The following is a 20,854-nucleotide window of genomic DNA, read 5'->3' on the forward strand; positions in this document are numbered from 1 at the left end:
AATTAAAAATGATGGGTTTAGTGATTAGAAGTTGCCTTCAGTTTCAGTGGCATGCACGCTTCAGTATGCAAATTGACATAAAAACTGCATTTAGTCCTGTCTTTTCCTGATCTTCAAGGGAATTTGCTGTTCTCATTCTAAACAAAAATCATGTGTCTCATGAGTTGATTAAAATTAACTTTTTTGGAACCTAAAAATAGCAAACCAAATAATTCTATCTGGAATTAAATCAAGTAACTTTGATCAAACAATTAACTCATCCTCTATTAAATCAATATTTGCTGATGCTAATGCTGGAGCTAGTTCCAGTAGTTGGAATTACAGCAGCTGATTTAGTGTCTTTATTATTAGTAATTAGGTTGTCTTTCCCTAGTACTGTTCTCAAAGCCAGTACTTGGCTGACTTGTAGGAACTGGCCTTGTCGAAACCTACAGTACATGCTCCGTATGCTGCTTAAAGGTTCTTTGTAAGGCTGAAGGCCCTTTCTGATGGTGTGACTCCATGAGTGTTGAGATGAGTTCAGGTGCATGTTGTCACAGCCTAATTTACGTCATCTGTTGTGAAGCCGTAGCTTAAGGCTATTTTAGCAAAAACTTTTTTGATTGATGTAAGCCCTAACAAAAGCAGGGAAGGTTCCTGCTGTTGCAAGATCAGTACATGCTCTTTGGAATTTTTCTCAAGATACTACTGCAGTGGTGCTTTTATAGCACCTTCACTTCATAAAAGGTTCTTGCCACCCCAGTACCATTCTGCCCATCCTCAGCACTAGAAATTCTAATCGGGTACTTAACTGTGACAAATTAAGAATTAATTTGCTCTAGTGCGCTAACATGACCATGAAGCTCTCTCTACTAGGCCTTTATTTATTCTGTTTTCGTTTGTATAATATATTTTTTGCCTCTGATCTAATTATGTTCATTTTGGCTGTTAAGTCCTCCTTAAACAATCTCACATGGACTGATCTGATGCTTATTCTTGTTTGGGGAAGGATTTTCTTTGGCATGCTCTCAGGTTTGCAGTAGCATATCACTGTTTAGTTTTAGTTTAGTCTTGATTTAGCTGATCAGAAATTACTTTGTAATTCCCAAGATCCAGGAGGATGTTTTGGTTCAGATCTAGCATTATGTGATCCAGTGTTTACCTAATGAACATAAGCAATAAAGCAGAAGATGCAACAGCAAAATTGAAGTAACAAGTGCATTCAACACTGTCCCACATGACATCCGTGTCTCTAAATTGGAGAGACATCAATTTGATAGATGGACCACTCGGTGGATAAAGAACTGGCTGGATGGCCACATGCAAAGAATTGCGGTCAATGGCTCAACATCCAGCTGGAGACCAGTAACAAGTGGTGTCCCTCAGGGATCGGTGTTGGGACCGGTCTTGTTCAATATCTTTGTCGGTGACATGGACAGTGGGATTGAGTGCGCCCTCAGTAAGTTTGCCGATGACACCAAGCTGTGTGGTTTGGTTGATACGCCGGAGGGAAGGAATGCCATCCAGAGGGACCTTGACACACTTGTGAGGTGGGCTGATGCCAACCTTATGAAGTTTAACCATGCCAAGTGCAAGGTCCTACACCTGGGTCGGAGCAATCCCAGGCACAGCTACAGGTTGGGCAGAGAAGAGATTCAGAGCAGCCCTGCGGAGAAGGACTTGGGAGTTTTGGTCGATGAGAAACTGAACATGAGCTGGCAATGTGCACTCGCAGCCCAGAAAGCCAACCATATCGTGGGCTGTATCAAAAGGAGGGTGACCAGCAGGTCAAAGGAGGTGATCCTGCCCCTCTACTCTGCTCTCGTGAGACCTCACTTGGAGTATTGTGTGCAGTTCTGGTGTCCTCAACATAAAAAGGACATGGAACTGTTGGAACAAGTCCAGAGGAGGGCGATAAGGATGATCAGGGAACTGGAGCACCTCCTGTATGAAGATAGGCTGAGAAAGGAGAAGAGAAGGCTGCATGGAGACCTCATAGCAGCCTTCCAGTATCTGAAGGGGGCCTACAAGGATGCGGGGGATGGATTATTCATCAGGGACTGTAGTGGTAGGACAAGGGGTAAAACTGAAACAGGGGAAGTTTAGATTGGATCTAAGGAAGAAGTTCTTTACTGTAAGTGTGGTGAGGTACAGGAATGGGTTGCCCAGGGAGGTTGTGAATGCTCCATCCCTGGCAGTCTTCAAGGCCAGGTTGGACAGAGCCTTGGGTGATGTGGTTTAGTGTGAGGTGTCCCTGCCTATGGCAGGGGGGTTGGAACTGGATGATCTTAAGGTGTTTTCAAACCCTAACTATTCTATGATTCTAACAAGCAATAATAAAGTTTGATAATGGATTGCAGTGTAAAAATTACTGTAAGGTATTAGACTAGACTTCAGCTTAATATTCCCTTCTGACCTTCAGAAGTATTTACATTGCTCTCAACATTTAATTTTGCTTGTTAGCAAAAAAAGCATTCTGTTCTGAAGTATAGGTCCATTATTAGGACTCAAAGATGGACTCTACTCCTTTGAAAGACAGACTGTAAACAAAATGGCTATGATTGAAATTACAGAACTGTTATTTTGTCTATAACCCCCAAATCAGCATCAAGGTTAATGGAGAAAATATTCAAAGGAACACAAGATTGAGGCTACTATGTAATTTTTGAATTTTACTTTTCATTGTTTTGTATGAAAACTAGTATGGGAAGTAATGCACTTAATGGCATGAAATGTAGTAATCAGGAGAAAAATGTTTTGGGATCACAGTTTTTGAACCTAAAGGGGCTTTTTCTTTTCAGTTACACATGATAAATTTTTTCAGTGTTACTACTAAGAAGGATGTCTGTCATTTGCCTAATAATGAAGGTGTAGTGGTGTTATTTAGTAGTGAATATGAAAGAGGAAACACCAGATGACTGAAATAATATAGGACACTTGCAAAACTGTCAGAACCTGGATGATATTGAGAAGGTCTGGCAAGTGCTGATCTAATAGCTGATGATAACAGTGTTTTCTTTGCAGACATTTCATATTGTTTATTTTGGCTACCTGTGATGTGAGGACTCTTCTGAGATAGATTGCTCTCTTCTCTGTACTACTGCCTTTGTTAGCACTTATCCAGATCTACAAGGCATCTTAGTTGTTTCTGTTAAGTATTTGAAATTAAGTACCAGTATATAGCTTTCTAAGGATATTCAATATGGATAAGTCTACACAGAATCTTTAAAAATAGTTTTAATTTAAATTATCCTCATAAGCATCATTATGCATCACAGCTAAACAGCATTTCCTAGATGCAGTTTTTTGCAGTGGTTAGGAACCTTTTTTTATTTAGTAAAACTGTGTATTATCTTATAGGTCTGCAACTTTCCAAAGTGTGTTATCAATAGTGTTAACTTATTACTGTAATATAACCAGATTAACACAATCACTTGATTTAATTGCAGATTGGCAAAAGAAAAAGTTATGTATGAAAATGAAGTAAAACAGCAAGAAGAAAAGATTAAAAAAATGAAAGCTGAAGCATCTGATGATTATGGAATTAAAAAGCAGGTAAACTCTCTAAAACTTGTTTTATAAAATCCTTCTTTGCTTTCATTTAACAATAGTCATCCTTACATAAAATAATCTACCTTTGTCCAGACTCCTGTTATATAAGTACTAGACTAAAATTCTGTCAATTATAAAAGTCATAGTAAGCATTTGTAGAAACTTTCTGTACTCCAGAACTATTAAACTATAAGGAGACCTTATGGATTATGTAGTACTTGGTCTCAGGATGGCTGTCACTCACTAACGGTGTGTATGAGGCCATACATACATGGTCTGGCATTTAGGTAAACTAAGTGGTTGCTTGCTGGTAAGTGCAAATGTTATAATGAAGTGAGACTGTTTGATAATTAATATGAACATGAAACATTTCAACTCCTGAGTGAGTATACTAGTGTCCCTTTGGTTAAATCACGGACCTAAAAGAGAGAGAGCAATGGATATGCAACTGCTCCTACCAGATGCTAAATTTTGTAGTGAAGTTTCCAACTAGCATGGTGTATGCTATAGTTTAATCTGTTCAAGAGTACATTTTGATGTCACTATTAGCATATGACTAAATGACTAAATTGTTCTTGGAAGATTTCCCACAAAGGATTGTTTGCAGATGGTTGTTACATGGCCTTTTGGAAGGAGAAAGAGTGGCAAGTTTCCTTCTAACTGGGAGAATGCTTTGGTTTGGGAGATTCATGTTTATTCTTTACTGAAGAGTGACGTGTGTGCTTAACTGTGGCCTTTATATTTTTTCAACTAAATATGTTCTCTTTTGACTATGGTTGGGTTTTTGTCCGGGGATTTCCCACATGTTTTCTCTTAAGTCTTCACAGAAACTGAAACTGTAAATTAAGATTATTTTAACTTTTTTCACTATTATACATTATAAAATGTAACCTACTGTTCTCCAATCTTCATTTTTAAACAATGGAAAAATATGTTTCAGTATACTCAAATATAAAAATAAACAAGAGAGGAGAAAGACTTTTTAAAATGAGCTAAACCAACTTTTTTTGTAAGTTCAGATTTCAGTTCATGTGTGTATGACTAGCCTTGCTTTTGTTATGCTATAGGAAAGAAATGCAAATAAAGAATTTGTATACAAATAAAGAATTGTATTTATAGAGCTGAGCTGTCCTTCTGCCTCACCATGGTCTGAGACACTAAGATCCTACTGAACAGTAGCCTTTCTGAAAATCAGCTGGTGCTAACAAGAACTAATGAATGCAATTCTCATTTTTAGTGTCCCCCATTTATCAGATTATTTGACTGCACCATGGTATTTCCGCAGTGACCTGCAAGATATCATCAAAGTCAAAACCAGCAGAGGCTGTGAACTTCTTCTGAGAAATGAAATGTTACACACTACCTGAAGGTATTCTCAGAGACCAATGACAAAAGCCTTCACAGAGAACAGTCTCAATTCATTCAGAAATTGCCTGATCCACTTTGAAAGCAATCAGTTCCCCCAATGACACCTTCAGTTCTTGTTCTTTTAGTGCACTTTTAATTCTGGAAGTTGGTAATATTTCAGGTTATGAAGAATTTGTAGGCTCAGAAAGAATGCACACACTTTTTATAGAATCAGATTTGTTACACTAAGAAAATTACATATCAACAGAAGAGCTTGATCAGAACCATGTTTTGGGTAGAGTTAATACTTTGAGCTGTGCTTCAGGAAAAAAAAAATCTGTAGTTACACATTTTAAGAATTGCTTTTAGTTAATAATTCCTAATCTGAATAACTGTATGTATTTAAAAATATGGTTGTAGTCTTTCTTTCAGTAATGAAAAAATGAGGTATTGGCTAAATCAGGTATGTACATACTAATCAATCCAGGGTTGAAGGAGACATGATTACCCTTTAGTGTAATAATATTTTTATTTAGCTTACTGGTTACAACTCTGTAGTAGAACATACGGTTTAACAGTACACAAGTGACTATGGAAAATTGTACTTTAAAATTAATATTGCTATCCCTACAGCATATGTAGACTTTGGGTTGTGTCTGGCCTGTACGGAGGGATCAGTCCCTTTGTAGAACAAGAGTAGAGTTTGACTAAGTATTTTTCTCATAACTCCTTATGCAGTGGGGCAGCTTGTGGTTCTGTGAATTCCAGTGGTCTCCAGCAGAGGTGGTGACCAGCTGGGGTAGTTGGAAGTTGTTAACATTGTACAGAAAAACTTACTTAATGAGGAGCAGATTGAACATCAGAGAAACAAAAAGGACAGTTTTATCACAGTGCTGGTGTTCACTGACCAAGATTATTACTTGAAGACCATATTGTAGGGCATGAGAAGACTGTTACGGTAACCCAGGATAGTTCTCTTCCTCACATCTGAATATGTAGAGTCCCAGGTAAACCAGGATTTGTTGCTTCCCCCCTCATCTGCTCCCACCTTTGTACAGGCACCAGCATGATGGTGGGTTGGAATTTGAACAATGGCACCTGCCATAACTCAGTAAGTTCACTAAAGAGCAAAACAGGCCATTGTATGTGTATGACAGGTTAATCAGTGCATGTTTTACTGTTCACCTCTGTAGTGCTTTCCTTTGAGCTTCACTCACAAGCAGGGCTCTGCTGCATTCCCCATTTTGATTAGCATCAGTGTCCTGTGGCTCCCACCATGGTAACACTATGCTTTCAATAAAGCCAGACCTTTAACTGACTGAGCATTGTGCCGTATCCCTGAGGGGCCAGCGCTTGCTTTACATAGAATAGAATAGTTAGGGTTGGAAAGGACCTTAAGATCATCTAGTTCCAACCTCCCTGCCATGGGCAGGGACACCCCACACTAAACCATGCCACCCAAGGCCTCATCCAGCCTGGCCTTGAACACCGCCAAGGATGGAGCATTCACAACCTCCCTGGGCAACCCATTCCAGTGCCTCACCACCCTCTCAGTAAAGAATTTCTTCCTTATATCCAATCTAAACTTCCCCTGTTTCAGTTTTAACCCGTTACCGCTTGTCCTGTCACTACAGTCCCTGATGAATAGTCCATCCCCAGCATCCTTGTAGGCCCCCTTCAGATACTGGAAGGCTGCTATGAGGTCTCCATGCAGCCTTCTCTTCTCCAGCTGCAACTTTCTCAGCCTGTCTTCATACGGGAGGTGCTCCAGTTCCCTGATCATCCTCGTGGCCTCCTCTGGACTTGTTCCAACAGTTCCATGTCCTTTTTATGTTGAGGACACCAGAACTGCACACAATACTCCAAGTGAGGTCTCACGAGAGCAGAGTAGAGGGGTAGGATCACCTCCTTTGACCTGCTGGTCACACTCCTCTTGATGCAGCCCAGGATACAGTTGGCTTTCTGGGCTGCGAGTGCACATTGCCAGCTCATGTTAAGTTTCTCATCGACCAAAACTCCCAAGTCCTTCTCCGCAGGGCTGCTCTGAATCTCTTCTCTGCCCAAGCTGTAGCTGTGCCTGGGATTGCTCCGACCCAGGTGTAGGACCTTGCCCTTGTCATGGTTAAAATTCATAAGGTTGGCATCAGCCCACCTCACAAGTGTGTCAAGGTCCCTCTGGATGGCATCCCTTCCCTCCAGTGTATCAACTGAGCCACACAGCTTGGTGTCATCGGCAAACTTACTGAGGGCGCACTCAATCCCACTGTCCCATGTCACTGACAAAGATGTTGAACAAGACCGGTCCCAACACCGATCCCTGAGGGACACCACTCGTTACCGGTCTCCAGCCGGACATCGAGCCATTGACCACAACCCTTTGCATGCGGCCATCCAGTCAGCTCTTTATCCACCGAGTGGTCCACCCATCAAATTGATGTCTCTCCAATTTAGAGACAAGGATGTCGTGTGGGACAGTGTTGAAGGCTTTGCACCAGTCCAAGTAGATGACATCAACTGCTCTACCCCTGTCCATCAGTTTCGTAGCCCCATCATAGAAAGCCACCAAATTGGTCAGGCAGGATTTCCCTTTAGTGAAGCCATGCTGGCTGTCACCAACTCCCTTGTTATTTTTCATGTGCCTTAGCATGCCTTCCAGGAGAATCTGCTCCAAGATTTTGCCAGGCACAGAGGTGAGACTGTAACACCCCTATAATGCCATTGTCCTGGGCACAGGTTGTATGTGCACTGCTTGCAAGTTGTAATTCATGTACTTCAGCTGAATCTGAGCTGGGTGAGAGCTACTTGTGGTAGGTTGTATATCAAAGAATCTCTAGCATTTTGAGCCAAGGAAGCCCTTTTGTTTCCATCATAGCTTATGTAAAAAAAAAAAAACAAACAACAAACCAACAACAATCTAAACATCACTCTGCTATTGTCTGGTTTTTATCTATGAAGGCAGATGAGAAATTTAGAACTTAATTTGAACCTAAATGGTAGAAAAAGACCATAAAAATTGAAGAGCAGTATTTGGGGAAAAATAGGCTATGAAATAAAAACGTTTCTATCTCAAAATCACACTTACCTTCAACTAGAAGACTTGCAGGAGAAAGGTTTATTAAGTACTTTAATAAAATACTAAATTGAGAATAATCTTATTAAAAAGTATTCCATAGAAAATTTATCAAGTTTGTAGAAATGAGGAAAAAATATTGAGACTTTTGATATATTCCACCAGCTGTAATTCTGCATATACTTCTATGGAGGGTCACGAAGTACCCTGACTGGTAGCAGTAAGTAGTGCAATTGTATCTCTGTGTGGAGTTTTCATAATGAAGACTTAGTTTCTACACAGTTGTACTGATTATCAGTGTATGAAGGCTTTACCTATACTAGAAACTTTTCACACTGTAATCACTTACGAGTGCAGACTAATGATAGGAACCAACGGTTTTCTGTATTTCTGTGGTTGTTGAGGTGTTTCATACATAAATAAAAATCCTTTCCTAGCTAATGCTTTTAGGCTGCTGAATGTGAGAAAAGCCTGAAGTACCTGCTCCTCGTTTCCTCTCAGTGGCATTGTTGATTCACTGTTTGTTAACCGTCAGCATTTTTACTGATAATTTTTTTTTTTTTAAAGTTATCCTACAGTTCCAGATTACTCCTTGAGGATGTCATCTCCTAATGAATTAAGTATCCAATGGACCTAACAGAATTTAGTATCTGCATGACAAAGTGTATATAGGAGTACATAAAGTACGTCTTGCTAACACACAGTTTTTTACAAGTATTGGTGAAAACAGCAGTAGTTCTCTTGCTTTGTTGAGTGAAAGGTAGAGTGTCTCCTGAAACAGTTAAAAAGAAATACATTTGAAACCAATGTATGTTGTTTTGGAAAATTACTGTAGAAGATGATAATTTGTTGCTAATTTTGTTACTGGAGAAGTTCTCTCTGAAAGAAACACAGTAATGTTCTGTAACTTACTCAATTTAAAATGTCTATTTTAAAATGTCTATTTATTCTCTGAATCAGAGAAATATTCCTGTTAGTTCAGTTGGCTTTTTAAATTTTTCGTTCTTTCTGCCCCCACCTGACTGATACAAACAAAGTTTCATTCCTCTCACCAATCAAGTACAGTAAGGTTAGATGAAAGATGCAGTTTCACTTTCAGTCTGGTTATTTTCATGTTTTTAAAGAGATAGTCTTTGTTTAATAATCTGAACTTCAACTCTATTTGGTTAGTTAAAGAGGTAGTGGAAATGCTAATGAAGAGTCTTATGCTTCCATGTATCTATTTAGACAGCATCCTTAACAAGTAAGGTTTGCTTCCTTTAAAGCTAGCAACTTGAAAGTTTCTGTACTAAGTAAAGAATTATATTCTTAACATATATCTGGTATTAAAAATGCCTTCAAACTTTGGTTCTATTGCCTCATGTATCGTCTGAAAGAGACCAGATGATGGAAGATCATTACTGTGAACTTTTTTCCCCCTTGTTTTCTAAAGGCTGTTTTCCTTTTTATCTAGGCAGGTGTGAGTATATTTTGGTTTCCAGACTTCATGCCTTTTATGTCCTAAAGTGATCTGCTGTAGAAGAAACAAGATTAGTCCTCACCTGAGAAGAGCTGCAGAGAAAGCTCTTTTGAAATACTGAGGCATTACATCTAGAGGGTTGTCTCCCACTTCTGTGGGTATTCTTTATAGAACACATTTTTACTACATAAAGCAGAAGGCATCATCTCAAGCAGTTTACAGTACACCTCATTCTATGGAAGTTAAAAACCTTTATTTACGCCTTCACTGCTGAAAGTATAATATGCAGAGTTTGCTAGTCTTAATAGTCCAACAATGAATGGGTAAAAGAAAAGTGATAATACCAACAAGACCTAGAACTTTGGGTGCTTCTTTTTTTTTTTTTTTTTTTTTTTTTTAACATTTGTCACCCATCTTTGCAATCAAACAGGTTTTACCCTAGATCCTCTGAAAGAAAACTAGAAACAAAGTTTTTAAACCCTTTCTCTTAAAAAGTACTTGAACTAAGAACTTAAATATATGACACTTAAAAATATGGTGATAACGTCTTACTACAGAGGGCCTTCCTCTCCTATTCTCCTAATGCTGAAAGGAGAATACAACATAGTAATGACAGAATGAAGGAAGCCATTTAAAGGGAACACTTTCTGTTGCAGGTTATCCTGGATGCAGAAGAGGTTTCATATTTAAATATCTAACAGATTTTCATTTCTAAGTAGATTTAATGTTACTGAAGAATTCTGCACACCTTTTCTTCTTAGTGGTTTGATTTCGGATCCAGAAATGTTCCATGAAATAAATGTGCCCTTGTTTAAATCTGAAGTTGTTTTCTTTAGGAGGAGGCAGGATTTTCAGATTCAGTGGGGTGCCAGTTTAGTAATTTTGTTCAAAGAGCATGGTGAGAATAATCTTTCTCCTAAAATGAAGCACAAGGATAAGTAATAACTTTTTATGCATGATAAGCATCAAAAATATGAGCCTGCTGGTCTTTGCTTTTCATTTTTCTTTACCTTTGTCTTTCAGTCAGAGCCTCCTGCAATGTGCACACAATGTGATCAATAACTCAATAACTTTTTTCATGCAGTAATTATCTCTATGTGGTATTATCTGAACACTGTTTTTCTTTATTACCCAAAAGATGCAGGAGATATTTATATAACCAGCTGATCCCATTTTGGATGAAGCTGCTTCATGACAGCAGGAGAAAGTTTGTTTTAAATAGCCTTTTTTAACAAATGCTGTACAGAAAGCTTACCAGGCAGTACTCTTTTTTTTTTTTTTTTTCTAAGAGAAAAAATATTCTAAATAGTCTTTCACACTTAATGCTTTATATTTAATTAAGCACAAAGTAAATGGAAGTGTCCTATAAATTAAGAGAGTTTTAAGCAATTATGCTGAGTGTCTTTTAATAAAAAAGCCTGTTCAGGAAATAGGTACAACTGTTCTGAATTCCTAGATGATGACTAGATTGATTTTTCAGAGTAAAGACTTATCTTAAAAAATAAATGTTCTTACCTGGAATATATTCTTATCTCATTGGCTTCTAATTTTCACAGATCGAGCTCTTACAAGAGTCGCAGATGATGATTCCAGACTGCCAGCGCAGATTAGAAGCTGCACATGCAGATCTTACTCAGCTACTAGTAAGTATGGCACCATAACCCACTGATCAAGAGATGCTACTCTTCCTTGATGAACTTGGATTAACATGCTTGTCTGCAGTGCAACTGCAGCAAATTAGGACTGAAGAATTACTTTTTCAAGGTCCCAAGACCAGTATCCTATAACATACCAATATTTCATTTTTGATAACTGTCTTTGGAGACTTCAGTCTGTAGAAGCTGTGTGTGTTAGAATTTTAGAAGCTGCCTTTAATGGAATGTACACTCAACATACTCATATATTGAACTGCTAGAATGGAGACTCAATTTCTGTACTAGTTACATGATCAGAAAAAACAGTTCTCCTACTTTAGGTAGTTTTCTAAATAGTGTAGATGTACATAATATGCTTCTAGTGAACCAAAACATTCAAAATACTTTCATTGTGCTATGGATAAGAAACAAGACATCAAAGTCCTTTCCAAGTACTGCTTTACATTTTGTTAGTGAAGTGAGCACTACTGCCACGTTTGTAAGATAATAATACCTGCAGGGATAAACAGTGTCTTGTACAAATAGCGTCACTAAAATTATACTTAGTTTAGACATCATTATGCTTATTTTAAAAAGCTGCCTTCTCATCAAGAATTCAGCTACACATGTAAATGCTACTGTGAGGCTAAAAATACATACCCTAAATTAAGCCCCAGACACATTTGATGGCTGAAATGCAAGTCCCTTCTCAAAGGAAAACTTCAGGTGTCTTATCCTCAGGTAGTATGCCTCTACTAGTCATTGAACTAGTTACTTAAGGGTTAACCGGTCTGGATTTCGGCATCATGCAGAAGTGGTGCTATTGATCCATACAGCGTGTGCTGTACAAACTTAAAACAAGGAATGGAGTAGTTACTGTTAAGAATTTAAAAGTCCTCAAGAATTGCCTTCTGTGCTTACCAACCTTCAATGGTTTTATTAAAATCAACTTTCTAGTGGTATATTTTTTCAGTTGTCAATCTGCTTAAGCTTTCTCCTAACAGTACTCTTGTTCTGAGGTCTGCTGTTATTGGTTCCAGTTATGCTGTCCTTGGGCTTAAATATTTAACAGAATAAAGGTATGCAAATCTACTCACATATGATAGTCATTATCTTGAACCTTAAGTAAGACAAAAGAAATAACGTGTGCTTTGAGTCATACAGAACTATTGTTTTCAATAATGATAAATTCCTTCTTTCATAGAATCATAGAATAGTTTGGGTTATAGTTTGGAAGGACCTTTAAAGGTCATCTAGTTACAACCCCCCTGTCATGTGCAGGAACATCTTCCACTAGATAAGGCTGCTCAGAGCCCCACTCACCCTGATCTTAAATGTTTCCAGGGATGGGGCACCTACCACCTCTCTGGGTAACCTGTTCCAGTGTTTCACCATCCCCACTGTAAAAAATGTCTTCCTTATATCTAGTCTGGATTTACCCTCCTTTAGTTTAAAACTATTATCCCTTGTACTATGCAACAGGCCCTACTAAAAATTCTCTCCCCATCTTTCTTGTAAGTCCCCTTTAAATATCAAAAGGCTGCTCTAAGGTCTCCCCTGAGCTTTCTCTTCTCCAGGCTGAACAACCTTAACTGTCTTAGCCTGTCCTCATAACAGATGTGTTCCATCTCTCTGGTCATCTTTGTGGCTCTCCTCTGGACCCAATCCAACAGGTCCATTTCTTTCCTGTGCTGAGGACTCCAGAGCTGAACACAGTACTCAAGGTGGGCTGTCACCAGAGTGGCGCAGAGAGAAAGAATCACCTCCCACAACCTGCTGGCCACACACCTTTTGATGCAGCCCAGGATATATGGTTGGCTTTCTGGGCTGTGACCACAAGCTTACGTTCAGCTTTTCGTCCACCAATACCCCCAAGCCCTTCTCTGCAGGGCTGCTCTCAATCCCTTCATCCCCCAGCCTATGTACCAAGGGTTGCTCCAGCCATCATGCAGGACCTTGCATTTGGCCTTGTGGAACCTTCTGAGGTTCACATGGGCCCACACCCCAAGCTTGTCTGGGTCCTTCTGGATGGCATCCTCTCCCTCAGGCATGTCAACTGCACCACTGAGCCTGGTGTCATCTGCAGACTTGCTGAGGCATTCATCCCACTGTGTCACTGAGGAACTATTAAACAATACTGGTCCCTGCATGGCCTCCTGGGGGACACCATCTGTCACTGATCTTTATTTGGAAATTGAGCTGATGACCACTACCCCTCTGGGTACGATTATCCAACAAATTCCTCATCCACCAAATAGTTCATCCATCAAATCCATACCTCTCTGTTTTAAAGAGAAGGATGTTGTGGGAACCATGTCAAAGGCCTTACAGAAATCCACATAGGTGACATCTGTAGCTTTTCCTTATCCACTGATGTAGTCACTCCATCACAGAAGGCCACTAGGTTGATCAGGCAGGACCTGCCCTTGATGAAGCCATGCTGGCTGTCTTGAATCACCTTCCAGTTCTCCACGTGCCGTACTGTGGCTTCTAGGAGGATCAGTTTCATGGTCTCCCCAGGCACAGAGGTGAGGCTGACAGGTTGCTAGTTCCCAGGTTCCTTCTTTTCTACCCTTTTAAAAATGGGTGCAATGTTTCCTATTTTCCTGTCTCCAGGACTTTACCTGGCTGCTAGGACTTTTCAAATATCAGGAAAACTGGTGTGACAACTACATCAGCCAGTTCCCTCAGGACTCTGGGATGCATCTTGTCAGGTCCCATAGACTTACGTAGGTTTGGATTCCTCAGGTGGTCAATAACCTGACCTTCACTTACAGTGGGAGAGACTTTGCTCCCCCAATCCTTGTCTTGTGGTCTGTCCACTTGAGAGGTGAGGGAAGGAAGGCTGCCAGTGAAGACTGAAACAAGAGTTGTTGAGTGCTTCAGCCTTCTTCCAGTCTGTTTTTACCTCCCACCCCCCCCCACCCCCCAACCATAGTTACCTTCTTAAATTTAATGTCAGTTATCTTCAAAGTACTCAGTAATTTTGGTTTTGATTCCAGGAAAAAGAAAAAGAATTGGAAGAAGCCGAAGAGTATAAAGAAGCACTTTCCATACTGGAATCAGTGAAGCTGGAAGCCTAGAAAGTTTTTCAGTACTCTCTCTTTGTATGCATTAGCACTGGGTCCATTCCACACTTTTGTTTGACTATGGCTCTATTGCTATTGTTGACTTGCTAAGGTTCCCTTTATGCAAACTGGCCTTTCTCTAACTGCAAGATGCATCAAATAAAGGATGTTCTGAAACATCTGTGTGTTCCATATTCAGACAAAATATAAATATTTCCAGTTGATCTCTATTACAAAAAAAAAAAAAAAAAAAAGAAAAAAGCCAATTTAATGTAAGTGTAATAGTGTAACAAGTAATACATAGAATTTAATCTGACCAGTTCAGGCTAAGAGTCAAAGTTTAGCAGTAAGGAATATGAGGGACCAATAAATATGTTAGAATGAAATAGAATCAGAATGGTTTGGCTTGGAAGGGACCTTAAAGATTCACCTAGTTCCAATTCCCCTGCCATGGGTTTTGGAAGCACCTTATTATTTGAAATAATTTCAATAATTTCAATTATAGTGTAAGAATCTGTACTGAAAGAGGAGAGGGACTAAATGACCCTTCAAAATCACCCATCTTTTTTCTATGATGAAATTTATCTCTAATATTATCAAGTATGTACTCCTTGTTTATCTTTGCACCCAAGACACAGTTAAGAGCTGATTCCAAATCTTTCTCAATTTGCCTGGGTTTGATTCCTAGAGGCAAATTCACGCCATTACCATTGATCAAAATTCTGTTATTTTTTGAAGAAACAGAATTTAGCAGCTGACTAGTATGTTGTCAGTTGGATCTGCTGGTGAGAGTTATGGACCAAACGCTCTTCCTGAAAACATCTTGGTTTAAGTGAGGTTTTTTTGAACAAGGCTCAATTCCTGGAAGATGAAAGAGATCTGATGGGTAAGGCAACAGTGCTTAATCTGCCTGGAAGACCATTAAACCATTACGTTCAAAAGTTGTGGTTCTTTCAGAATAGCTTCTCTAAATAGTAAAAGGTAAGCTCTACTGATAAACAAGAAAGCTTTTTACATTAGTTTTTCTAGCTTGAAAGTGCTCTGGCATGTTCCATAAAGGCAACACAAAGCACAGTGTACCTTTTGTGTGGTGCTATATTGAATACTTTTAATAAAATTTTTCGTTAATTTTGCTTGAGTTTGGTAAACTGCAGTTTCATTACCTCTATTTGTGTGCCTTAAGAACACTGGGAGTAATAAGTCTACTTCTCCATCACTCTTAACACTGCTGTGACAGATTATCAACACCGTAAGATTTCTGAATGTTTGCAGAATGATCTACTTTTGAAGTGGCCACACACCAGTCCTAGAGAGTGCTAAGAGGTGAAACTTTTCGTAACACTACTATGGTTCCATAAGAGTACATGCATACATTGCAGTCATTGAGTGGCATGTGGTGAATAAATGCTAAGCTAAAAAGGAGATGGGGGGTGTCAAGTCTGCTGGGTAAAGCAGAATTTAAAATAAAAACTACTCTTCTTCAGAATTAAAAATACACACTTCTGGAAAACAACCCCACAGAGAATTGATGCACAGTTGCTGAGTACTACAAGAAATGCAGGTCAGCATGGAAGCTAAACAGGCATGACCTATAGTGGCTGAAGGAAGGTAGTATTGTGGTACGCCTTAAGTTGGCATTTAAAGGCACATGGGACTGCAGAGTTACCATATAAACCAGACTCCAGGGAAAAGTTTCTTGGTGCAATAGTTTGTAGGGTAGAGTGGTTTCTCATGTTTCCCTAATACTTCTCTGTCCAAGCTATTTTCTAGCTCCATCTGACTTGCACCAAGCAAGATGATACTCTCCCCTGTTTCTTCCTCCTTACAAAGTTCCCCAAAAGACTGTGCATGTTCTGTTGTATAGAAAATAGCCAGCTTCGCTGATGAAAATCAAGATGAGTTCATACCTGAAAGTAACTGCTCTCTTGTCTTCAGATGCCTCTGGAGACGTCTAGCTTCTAAGAGGACAGTAGAACAATACCTGTAAAAACTACATCAAAAAATTGTGACAAGCCAGCAATAACATAGGACTGGCCCCTGGAGGCTGGTTTGGCAAAGCCATGCATTACTCATGCTAGCAGAGCAGTTGATCCAGTGACAGATTATGGTAGACTGCATTTTTCCAGCAGGGCTGTGAGTGGCTAGATGCAGATTATTCATAAAGATAATTATTTTTACTGACCAAAACATTTATCATTTAGCCTGGATCCAGGTTCCATAGTGAAGTAAAATGCAGAGAACTAAGTATAAGCAGCAGAATTGTTGCTACCTTCTCAGACCCCAGAATCAAAAGGTAGTAGCACATCAAGTAATATCATATTATTTCTAATTTCAAGGTTATTTACTCTTTTTGGATATTCATAGTCTGCATTAGCAGATAGAAGAGACCATCATAAAAGAGAAAAATCCCATTTTTGACCTCTGTTCTCTTTCCACCTCATCACTGACATTACTGATACCATTCAAAGTCTAAGATAGATGAACTGTCTTTACCTGTTCATACAATGATATATGTTAATTTATCACTCAGTTTTCATGCTGCATTTTTTACACCCTGGACAGAGGTACTGTCCTTTCAGTTATACCTCTCTTGATGGCAGAACATGTTTAAGAATTTTCCTGATTATTTACCAGTTGAACAAAGCAATTTGTTTTACTGAGAAGTTATAGCAGAACAGCAGTGGATGTTACACCCTGATTGAAGAAATGAAGAAGGTGATTTGAGAAGAAGAAAGTAGATTTACGATAACAATTTGGAAATAAATTATAATTGCTCTGATTACATGTTTGTTCACTACTACCTGCTTTTAATTTCACCCTTGCACAATTAAGATTCTTAACCTTACATCCAAATACAACTATGGAATAAAGTTGATACCTTCACCTGGAAATTAGTATTTCTTAAGTCCTCAGTTATACTGTATAATCAAAACTCAAAGGGAGTGTAAAAATTCTGCCCTCCTTCCTTCACTTGAAAGACTCCCACAACACTCAGGTAATTTTTTATAACTGGCTTATTTACAGGCCAGTTGCTTTTCTTATGTTACTAAAAGTTTTTTCATAGAGTCATAGAATGATTAGGGTTGGAAACGACCTTGAGATCATCAAGTTCCAACCCCCATGCCATGGCAGGGACACCTCACACTAAACCATGTCACCCAAGGCTCTGTCCAACTTGGCCTTGAGCGCTGCCAGGGATGAAGCATTTACCATGTCTTTGAGCAACCTGTTCAGTGCCTCACCACTCTCACAGTAAAGAACTTCTGCCTTATATCTAACTTTAACTTCCACAGTAAAACCCATAACATCCCCATGGTCCTCCTCTGGACTTGTTCCAATAGCAACATGCCCTTCTTATGTTGAGGACACCAGAACTGTACACAATACTCGTGGGTCTCACAAGAGTAAAGGGGCAGGATCACCTCCTTCAACCTGCTGGTCACGATCCTTTGGATGCAGGCCAGGATATGGCTGGCTTTCTGGATTTTAATTAATACAAAGCGTTTTCTTACCTAGTGATAATTCACCCAGGATTCTTTGAAAGTAAGTTTCTTATAGTCATAAAAGTAACCATGATTCTAAAACAATGTTTCTGACAGGCCTCTAATATAACACAAAATAAAGTCCCTCAAAATTCTACACAAAAATCAAACCTTGCAGTCTATTAGCACCATAGTTTGGGTTATTGTTTTATGGTGTTTATGCTCTGGGAGCAGGGTCCAGAAAAAAAAAAAACCACCCCCACCCGCCCCCCAAAAAAAAGAAAAAAAAAAAAAAGGTACAACAAAACAAACAAACCAAAAACATGAGTAAAAACAACCAAAGAAAAACCACAGTTTACTTTCTCTGAAAGTTGTTGAATAGTTAAGAACAGGATCCAAGAAACATCCACGCTTCAGCACGAACCATAGGAAGCACATCATTAAGCCACAAATCCCTTCCTCACCGCTATTCTTCCAGCTTTAACTACAATAACTAAGCTGCATCTGTCTGGGATTTGCATCTCTGAACTTCTGCTTAGAGTGCAATGTCTATGTCACTTAACTTCTTCCAAAATACAAGCAGAGGAAACAGCTGCCACCACATCCTTTTACCCTCTTAGTCATCAGCCAAACAGGTACCTCTTCACTGAAATATGGAAATCTGTTCTTGTAACTGGCTGCACTATACTAAAGACCAACCAACAACACAAATAAGAAAACTGAAATTTTTTATTTAAAAAACCCCAAAATGTAGTTTAGGAATTATTTTAAGAAGTATGTGGAGGAGGGAAAAGCACAGTAAGGTCTGAAAGCACTTTCACAAGGAGCTTCACTATGTACAGGTCATTTCTGGCCATAGCTTACTAGCATAAAAGGGAAGAGAGTGAATAATGTTTCTAGTTTGTTTTTTTATCCAGCCAAAACATTGTTCATTGAGTTGAATTAGCTGAATTTCACTAAGATCACACAGCACAAGTTAAAAGGAGATTTATCCACTGAAACACATCTCCAGAAGGAACAGACACAAAGACTTAACTTCCAACAGAAAAAGCCTATCCTGCAGGCACATAATTAGCTACAAAAATGGACAACAAGGTATATCTTAAGACTGCACCATCCTTTAACAGGAGGGAAGAGCTAACTGTACATAGATATTTTGGGTTAAATCCACAGAAAAGGATAAAGGTGGTACAGCACATCCCTTTTAGAAGCCTTCCAAAGTACCTTGAGGTAGGAAAAGGGGACTGACTGTAGAGTGCAGAGCCAATTAGCATAGTGCCACTGAATCCAAGGACACGCATTTCATAAATGGATATTCTGCAGATCCATGAGCATCAAAATATACCCTGTGCTACAAACACTTGCAACACTGTCGTATTTTGACTTTCAGGCAAGGGAAAAGTTTGAGCTTTCATAATGGCACTCACAAAAGGCAATAAACTATGCAAGAATTTTTACCCTGTGGGAAATGTAAAGATCAGAAGAAGGAACGTAAAGGCTTATCTGCCTGTTTTCAAATCTTTCTTGCTTAACATAAAGCAAACGCTTGAATCCAGATCTGCCAGTTGAAAGAAGAACATAAAAACCAAGGAAAAAATTAAAATTCACAAACACAACTCCCTCCTCCTCCTGCCCCCCCAAGCTGCTCTACTTCCCTAGAACAATAGTGGTTTGGCAACCCACCTCCTGCACCTCTGGTGAAACCCTTCAGTTCTGACACTGACTGAACTTGCTGTAAAAGCCCAGGCTGAGACCTCTCCCACCTAATACTCAGCCACTAGGGTTCAAAACATTCTCCTGGGGGCATGGGGAATAAGAATTCAAGTTTCTGGTTTATCTCAAGCAAGCAGAAGGGTTTAGATCAAGGAAAATTCTTAACTACTGGCAACTCATTCTCAACAGACCTGCCTTTCATTCTCAATAGACCAGGGTCCTCAGAATTTCCATATTAGCAGGATAGTAGGAAAGGTGGCTGCATAGCCTCTTAGACTGGGTAGTTACCAAAAATTTACTACTAAAATTGAATTTGGGGTCTGGCCACCCCAAAAGGTGCAGTTCTGTTCAGCTGACCTGTATGGCAGAAGAGGTGAAAAAGGAAGTGTATTTAATATGGGGGTGATACAAGGCTGCTCAGTATCATAAAAGACAAGACGAGAAATCAAAGGGTTTCTGATGAATTTGAGAAAGTTTAGAAGATTGCATTTCAGTAAGAACAAATTTAAATAAAAAATGCAAATTTTACATGGCACGTTACAATGCAGTGGACTCAAAGCTGGAAATGGTTCTCCTGAACAAAAGCACTAGATTACAGTCCAGATGAATTTTTTTTGTTTGGTGTCCAACTTTTTATTTACATTTCTGAATAGTCACCACTAATGCAATGCCAAAAGTGTGTTAAATTCCCGTTTGACAGTGATGTTTATTTTGTGCACAACTGACTCATTCGGACAAAGATAAGAGGCCAGAAGTTTGGACTGAAGCTGGAAACTTAAGGATGGGGCTTGTAAGGCATCAAAAGTGAACTGTGGGGCCTGCTAGAAGCAACTGGGAGGGAAGCACCAAATTCAGTTGAAAGTTTCACCCTCAGTACAGACTCAGAGCAGGACTACAAGCTTGAGGAAAAGAAGAAAACATGCTGCTTATGGCCTAACAACCTTAACAGCTTTCCTCTCACCTGTTCTCTCAGAGCACCCACTCTTTATAAGGGCATCACAAATAGGTAACAGAAAAAGAGAACCACTTACTAGGTTCTTTTCCATATGCAATCTTGGCTATATGCTGGTTATTATATGTAACAAAGACATCACAATATATCCAAGTGATGGACTTTGGGCTTCAGAGGAAATGGCACAAGAGATGTGTAACTGCCACCTTCCCCGGTTTTCTAAACACACATTCAAGCACAGTGAAAAAAACTAGCACTTGAACTTTGTAGATTACTTGCTAGCATATCCTAGGATCCAGCCTTCTGGGGCAAACGTCACTGGAACTCTGCAAAGTCCAAAATCTAGAGCAACTCAGCATAGACATTACTTCTAACAGAAAGAAGGAAAACTCCAATATTACAACAGTTTTGTTTCCTGACTGTAGATGTTACATTAGATGGAAGGAAACCAAATGACCCATAGAAAGAGCCTCAATTAGTAAGGTTAACAGAAGCCAAATAGGTTGAAATTGGGAAAATAAGCACATTATTTATATATCAATTACTACATGCTCCCCATTTCAACAAAAGGAAATAAAATTTTCTCATCCTTCCTACA

At 39.2% G+C, this 20,854-nt stretch overlaps 1 protein-coding gene across 14 annotated transcripts in view; it reads left to right on the forward strand.

Annotated features, from left to right (window-relative positions):
- The window catches only part of TBCA (tubulin folding cofactor A), a 31,473-nt gene extending 15,323 nt beyond the window's left edge, over window positions 1-16,150 (forward strand). For 7 of the 14 annotated variants that reach the window (XM_080636707.1, XM_080636718.1, XM_080636717.1 and 4 more), the window contains 5 exons: window positions 3,429-3,534; window positions 4,769-4,900; window positions 10,964-11,050; window positions 12,659-12,765; window positions 14,044-14,290. In XM_080636707.1, the coding sequence (XP_080492833.1) occupies window positions 4,876-4,900; window positions 10,964-11,050; window positions 12,659-12,765; window positions 14,044-14,124 (300 nt within the window). In that variant the 5' untranslated portion in view covers window positions 3,429-3,534; window positions 4,769-4,875 and the 3' untranslated portion in view covers window positions 14,125-14,290. Of the gene's footprint in view, window positions 1-3,428; window positions 3,535-4,768; window positions 4,901-10,963; window positions 11,051-12,031; window positions 12,121-12,658; window positions 12,766-14,043; window positions 14,291-14,847 lie in introns of those variants that run through there. The other 7 variants (XM_080636706.1, XM_080636714.1, XM_080636709.1 and 4 more) reach the window with 7 other exon arrangements.
- Window positions 16,151-20,854: the final 4,704 nt, after the last annotated feature.

Source organism: Psittacula echo (genome assembly GCF_963264785.1).
Source record: "Psittacula echo genome assembly, chromosome: Z".
Classification (NCBI taxonomy): Eukaryota; Metazoa; Chordata; class Aves; order Psittaciformes; family Psittacidae; genus Psittacula; species Psittacula echo.